This window comes from Ranitomeya variabilis, chromosome 2 (genome assembly GCF_051348905.1).
Source record: "Ranitomeya variabilis isolate aRanVar5 chromosome 2, aRanVar5.hap1, whole genome shotgun sequence".
In the NCBI taxonomy this organism is placed as follows: Eukaryota; Metazoa; Chordata; class Amphibia; order Anura; family Dendrobatidae; genus Ranitomeya; species Ranitomeya variabilis.
Genome location: NC_135233.1, coordinates 249846973 through 249854611, shown reverse-complemented (window position 1 = coordinate 249854611; position 7639 = coordinate 249846973). Strand labels below are relative to the sequence as shown.

Sequence of the window (7639 nt, the reverse complement as noted above, 5' to 3'; positions counted from 1 at the left end):
GAGCATTATATGGGGGATCTTTGTATATGGAGCATCTAAGGGGCCATAATGAACTGTATGGAGCATTATATAGGGCAGATTTGAAAAATATGGAGCATCTATGGGGTCATAATGAACTGTATGGAGCATTATATGGGGCATATTTGTATATGGAGCATCTTATGGGGCCATAATGAACTGTATGGAGCATTATATGGGGCATCTTTGTATATGGAGCATCTATGGGGCCATAATGAACTGTATGGAGCATTATATGGGGCATCTTTGTATATGGAGCATCTATGGGGCCATAATGAACTGCATGGAGCATTATATGGGGCATATTTGTATATGGAGCATCTTATGGGGCCATAATGAACTGCATGGAGTATTATATGGGGCATATTTGCATATGGAGCATCTATGGGGCCATAATGAACTGTATGGAACATTATATGGGGCATATTTGTATATGGAGCATCTTATGGGGCCATAATGAACTGTATGGAGCATTATATGGGGCATCTTTGTATATGGAGCATCTATGGGGCCATAATGAACTGTATGGAGCATTATATGGGGCATATTTGTATATGGAGCATCTTATGGGGCCATAAAGAACTGTATGGCGCATTATATGGGGCATATTTGTATATGGAGCATCTATGGGGCCATAATGAACTGCATGGAGCATTATATGGGGCATATTTGTACTGTATATGGAGCATCTTATGGGGCCATAATGAAAAGTATGGAGTATTATATGGGGCATATTTGCATATGGGGCCATAATGAACTGCATGGAGCATTATATGGGGCACATTTCTATATGGAGCATCTTATGGGCCATAATGAACTGCATGGAGCATTATATAGGGCATATTTTTATATGGAGCATCTTATGGGGCCCATCATGAACTGTATTGAGCATTATATGGGGCTCCTGATTCAATATGGATATTCAAAAACACTTAACCTACTGATGTCTCAATGAATTTTACTTTTATTGGTATCTATTTTTATTTTTGAAATTTACCAGTAGATGCTGCATTTCCCACCGTAGGCATATACTCGTGTCATTAAGTTTTCCCAGTTTTTTGTGGCAAAATTAGGGGGGTCGGCTTATACTCGAGTATATATGGTATTCATTTGTACAAAGATACCAAAATCCAACATAAAAGCCCATACCTTGCGCATGATCTTTCGTCCATAAAACATAACTTTGTCTCTTTTACGAAATCGGTAGCGTGGTACTTCTGGCTGTTGTTGTTCTGCAAGGGGGGACATAAAAAGGTCATTAACTGCACGCACACAGAGAAAGTGCCTAATCCTTACTTTCTGATTAGGGGCAATTGGGAGGACTTCACACGTACAAGGACGGCCATAACAGCACGGCATGTGCTTGCATACACTGGTTGTTAATGGCTGCACAGTTCTGCAAGTTTGCAGCAGTTTTATCTCTCCTTTAAATTACTTCATTTTTTAATGGAAATGAAAACACCTGGCTGCAAAAAAAAGAAACATTTGCGCATAGTAAAGAAACCATTTGGAGAGAAATATACTCTAGTAGTGCACAAGAGTGGGTTGTACAAAAGCATCTATGAGACTTCTACTCATGATAGCGTGACAGTTCTACATGTCGCCAAGTCTCACAAACACCTAAAAGGTAGCTGTACACCTTTAGGGTATGTGCACACGTAGCAGATTTGCCTGCGGATTTTTCTGCACTGAATCTGCATCTCTTGGCAGAAAAAACAGGTGCGTTTTTTATGCATTTTTTGAAAGCTAAATTAAGATGTATTATTGAACAAAAATAAATTGTGATGTAATTTCTTGTCCAACCTCCTCTTTTACATTTGTCCAACCCACACCCCATTACACACACAGATAGACAGATGGATAGATAGATAATAGATAGATATAAATATAGATAGAAAATAGATAGAAGGAATGAGCTAGATAGACAGATAGGTAGAATAGATGGATAGAAGGAATGAGCTAGATAGATGACAGATAGATCGATAGATAGATCTATACATAGATCGATAGATATTATCTATCTATAGATCTGTCATCTATGTAGCTCATTCCTTCTATCTATTCTATCATGTGTCTATCTAATTCCTTCTATCTATCTATTATATCTATATATCTCATTCCTTCTATCGATAGATAGATTAGATAGATAGATAGATGTGTAAGATGCGCCAATTCCGGCACTTAGCCCCTCTCTTCCCACTCTCCTGTAGCGGTGGGATATGGGGTAATAAGGGGTTAATGTCACCTTGCTAATGTAAGGTGACATTAAGCCCGGTTAGTAAGGAGAGGAGTCAATAAGACGCCTATCCGTTACTAATCCTATAGTAGTGAAAGAGTTTAAAAAAAAAAAAAAAGGAAAAACCAGAAAAAAGTATTTTAATATTCTTAATTTAACCATACTGGATCGCCTGCAAAAAAATTAAAAATAATAAACCAACCGTATACTACCTTTCCACAGTAGTCCAATTAATAACGAGTGTCCCATGACGATCTCCCCTATAGAACAGTGACATGGGGTGATGTCACTGCTCTATAGGGCCTCCAGTGACACACTGACAGGAGACAATGGCTCCTGCAGTGCACCACTGAAGAGGCTGAGTTCATTGGTCTCACTTTATGGCAAAGCTGCGTGGGAATTTTCCCACACAGCAGTGCCACACGTGAGAGTAGGAACTATTTCTCAGAGGCGGAGGGATACCTTCCGTCATTGTATCCTGGAGCCCGTGGAGAGTGGTCTCATGAGCTGATGTGGCTGCTTTCCATGGGAGATCGTCGTGAGACACTCGTATTAATTGAATATCTGCGGATCAGGGAGTATATTGTTTGTTTATTATTTTAATATCTTTTTACAGGTGAGCAAGGGTTTCGAGGATCAAGGTGATGGTGAGTATGTACTCTATGTTGTATGTACTGTATGTGTTGTGTTTATGTACTGTATGTCTATATGTATGTGTTGTATGTACTGTATGTATGTACTGTATGTTGTATGTACTGTATGTTGTATGTACTGTATGTCATATGTTGTATGTACTGTTGTATGTACTGTTGTATGTGCTATATGTACTGTATGTCATATGTTGTATGTACTGTTGTATGTTGCATGTACTGTATGTCATATGTTTTATGTACTGTTGTATGTTGCATGTACTGCATGTCATATGTTGTATGTACTGTTGTATGTTGTAGGTGCTATATGTTGTATGTTCTGTTGCATGTGCTGTATGTTATATGTTTTATGTTCTGTTGTAAGTACAGTATATTATATGTTGTATGTACTGTTGTATGTTCTGTATGTCATATGTTGTATGTACTGTATGTTGCATGTTCTGTATGTCATATGTTGTATGTACTGTATGTACTTTTGTATGTACAGTATGTACTGCATGTACTGTTGTATGTTCTGTATGTCATATGTTGTATGTTCTGTAAGTCATGTTGTATGTACTATATGTTGTGTGTACTGTTGTATGTAGTATGTACTGTATGTTGTATGTTATATGTTGTATATACTGTATGTTATATGTTGTATGTACTTGTTATATGTTGTATGCACTGTATGTGTGTATGTTTTTTGTTTATTTTTTACATTCAACACATTAGCCGGATGATGGGACTACTACTGTCCCATCATTGGCTAATGTGTCAATCACTGTAACTGTAGCAGGCATAGCCCGATGGGACTTGTAATCCCATCGGACGATGCCTGCACACACACACACACACACACACACACACACACACACACACACCCCAAAGACCTCCCCCCCGCACAGCCCCGCAGACCCCCGGCAGCCAAAAACGCGGCGGATCTGCAGGAAAATCCGCAACGTGTGCACATAGCCTTAATATGTCAGACTACAAATAGTCCTCCTGGTCCCTGCATGCAGATGCACACCCACTGGAAAGGGTAGTAAGCCCCTACCAGATTCCTCCTTTGAGGGGAAAAAAAGTGTTCTTTTGGCCTCCTTCAGCTATATAAGTGCTGCAACTGCACTTTCCTATGCAAAGAGTTACCGGAGAAAAGTGTAACATGCATATCTTGCTTTTTCACTTGTAGATAAAGGATGAAATTGTAATTGCTATAGATAAGAAAACAGCACCCTGAGTGAAAAGTGACAACAGGGCGAGTCACAGTACAGAATCTGCAGTATGTATGGGTCACACAATGTACTTCGTAATCACAGAGTAATTTCTGCTCCCATGAGATTACAGAATGTCTCAACCTAGAATGGTCAAGATAGTATCTTCACGATCACACGTTTTACTCTCCTGGTCGCCCCAGACACATGACCGCTTATTTCGTTATACTACTTTCAGCTGTTATGACACTTTTTTTTTTGCTGAAGACGTGAATAAAGTAACTCAACCATGGAGAGACGTCTCGCAATCTTCCACAGCTCCTGGCATACTTGTCCCCTTACTGACCGGGTGATTTCTCCATTTTTGCGCCTTTGTTTTTTACTCCCCTTCTTCCAAGCGCTACAATTATGTTTTATTTTTCCATTGAACTAACTAATAATGGGGCTTGTTTTTAAAATAAATCAAAAGTGTGGTAAAAAGGTTAAAAAAAAATAAAATAAAAAAATAATGAAAGAAACCAGCAATTCTGCTACTGTGTTGATGGTTTTGTTTTTATGGTGTTTGTCCAGGTCCGTATGATCATCGCAAAACGAAACTTGCATAGTTTCCAAATTTTAGTTAGTGCTACCATATTCTGATGGCCCGTAATGTTTTCATCCATTCGTGTATGAAGTATGTAGGGGCTAAATACAACGTTTTGATTGTTTCTTATTGCATTGTTGGTGGAATTATAGCAACAGATTAACCACAATTCTGGAGTGTCGATTTTTTCCCCCGATTTATGGCTACCGTATTTATATCATTGTTAAGTTTATATTTTGACCGATCCAACTTTTATGGATGCAGAAATGCCAAATGTTTTTTTCTTTTTTCTATTATTATTATTATTTTTTATTTCTTCAGTCTTCCGTTGGGGATTGCAGTTGGGCTTTACAGAAGGAAGGTTATGGTGTGTCCCTGGCTGCAATGGCAACCCATGGGCATCCCCCCGCTACTGTCATCTAGCAATAACCTCTGGAAGGTGGAGCCGCATATTCATGACTGTAATGGGCAGCACCACGTGACCGCTCATACAGGAAGAAGCTGCGGCGCGGAGAGGACGCTTCGAGGGAGTCGGGTGAGTATTTTCTTTCCAGCGGGGGGGGAGGGGGGGGGGATGCACAGGGCGTGGGGGGGGGGGGGAAACAAAGATCTTTATTTCTACTGCAAAAAAACAAAATACAATGATTTTTCATTTCTTCTCTCCAGCGAACGCTGCTGGAGAGAAGAAATGAATGGCGGCTTCAGCACCCAAAGCAGGGGACAGCGCTTACTGTAGCGCTGTCTCCTCCACGGTCCGTGTGGTACCCAGTCGGCACACGGCTGCCGCACGTGTGCCACACTGATGTGCCACGTGAGCTCACGGACACGGATAACTCCGGTACCGATTTTTCCGGTACCGGAATTATCTGGACGTGTGGGACAGGCCTTAGGGAGGTCAAGCTATTGTATCGTGTTGGAAGAAACTGGAAACCACTGGCACCACACACACCTCCCATGTGGCTGTGCAGCGCCAAGGCCTAATAACCAGCTGGTAACTGACTTTTGTATCATCTGCTTATACTTATTGTACTATCACCTGTATTTGCATATCGAACATTGTATATATAGTATATTGTGTAGTGTGCCCTTAAATATCTAATTTAACCTTGGGCTGCTTTTTTTATCTTGATTGATGAATATACACGTCCATGCTCTCGGTTTAATGTCATATGCTACTGGGGCTGGTTTCTGGCCTGATAGAATTCTCTTAACTGAATGAGTATATATCCAACGAGGAACTGATGGCAGTCCCACATGTATGTTATATCCTTGACTTTAATGTGGGCTATGACCCTCAGCCCGCATCTTTCCCTGCACATAAAAGCTGATTTAATGAGCCGTCATGTACCTTGACCAGCTGCAGGTGGATTGGAGCTCCACCAGCGGTTGTTAACTAGTTAAATCCTCTTGTCAATCATGAAGAACGGGATTCAACACACACCACTATGTATAGCACAGGCAATTGGATGAGTGCAGATTCAAGTCACCTAAGGGGACTATTAAATTCAGTAAAAAGTGAAAAAAAGAATAAAAAAAGGTTTAAAAAAGCAACAACAAAAAAAAAAAAATGTAAAAATCACCCCCCCCTTTAGCCCTACTGACAATAAAACAGAAGCAAAAATACACATATTTGGCATCGCTGCGTTCAGAAATGTCCAATCTATCAGAATAGAAAATAAATTAATCATAGCGGCAAACAGCATAATGAGAAAAAAAAATTGAAAAGCTATAATTAATTTTTTTTGGCTGCCGCAACACTGCAATAAAATGCAATGACAGTAGATCAAAACATCTTATCTACCTCAAAATGGTATCGAGGTGTCAGCTGAGGGCACAAAAAATAAGTCATCACACAGCCCCAGATCACGAAAAATGGGAACACTACGGGTCTCTGAAAATACCCACAAACGCAAAAACTCTATATGTGTGTGTATGTATGTATGTATGTATGTATGTATGTATGTATGTATGTATGTATGTATGTATGTACTGTATGTATGTATATATATATTTCGTAATTCTTTTTCACCGCTTAACAAAAAAGCCAAAAAACTATACATGTTTGGCATTTGCATACTAGTATTGACATGGGAAATCGTATTGACATGGGAAATCATATTGCCAGGCCAGTTTAACCATATAGTGAACATGATAAAAAAAAAAATTGTGTAATTGCACCTTTTTTGCGATTTCACCACACTTGGAATTTCTTTGCCATTTTCCAAAACATTGTATGGTAAAATCAATGGTGTGATTCAAAAATACAACTCGTCCTGCAAAAAACAAGTCCTCATATGGGGCTATCTTGATGGAAATATAATAAAAAAACAAAACGTTATGGCTCTTGGAACAAGAGGAGGAAAAAACGGAAAAGGGCCATGGCACGAAAGGGTTAATGTATATACTGGTAGCAGTGAGCACTTAGCTGTATTAGCTGTAGATATGCCACCATTGACTGATTGGTAGGGATTCAACCATTAAAATCTCAGCACTTGGAACATAATCTTTTGTCATTCTCAACCACAAATACTTCAAATAACTAATGACATTTTTGCATAGGGTTTTTACGAAATAAAAAATGCACCAAAATTTGTGTATTTAAAGCAACAACAAAAAAAAAAAAAACACTTACTAGACTGTCGAAATTTCTTGTACACAATAAATACAACAATCCCAATAAGGGAAAGGGCAACAACGGCTCCGATTAGGATCCCAGTCAGCTGAGAAAAGAGGAAAAAAAAAAGTTAGGACGCCATCAGCAAGGATTAAAGCTGCCTACTCCCTTGGCTTAGCTCAATAGCTATTCCTGCCGACCACTCGTAAAACACAGCATACAGGGGCTCACATAGGAAATAAGCCAATGCCAGGCACCTACAGCGACAGCTTATCTCATAGGAACAAAGGCCCCCGCCACAGACATCTGAAGGGTCAGAACATTAATATAGTTGGCTGGCCTACT

At 39.6% G+C, this 7639-nt stretch overlaps 1 protein-coding gene across 6 annotated transcripts in view; it reads right to left on the bottom strand.

Annotated features, from left to right (window-relative positions):
• PNPLA7 (patatin like domain 7, lysophospholipase) overlaps positions 1–7639 on the bottom strand; it is a 213438-nt gene that overhangs the window by 135624 nt on the left and 70175 nt on the right. For all 6 annotated transcript variants that reach the window (XR_013221223.1, XM_077284546.1, XM_077284547.1 and 3 more), the window contains 2 exons: positions 7313–7400; positions 1168–1250 (listed from right to left, as the gene is read on the bottom strand). Coding sequence is in view for 5 of the 6 variants with exons in the window: in XM_077284546.1 (XP_077140661.1) it covers positions 1168–1250; positions 7313–7400 (171 nt within the window). In the remaining variant the exon portion in view is untranslated. The remainder of the gene's footprint in view (positions 1–1167; positions 1251–7312; positions 7401–7639) is intronic.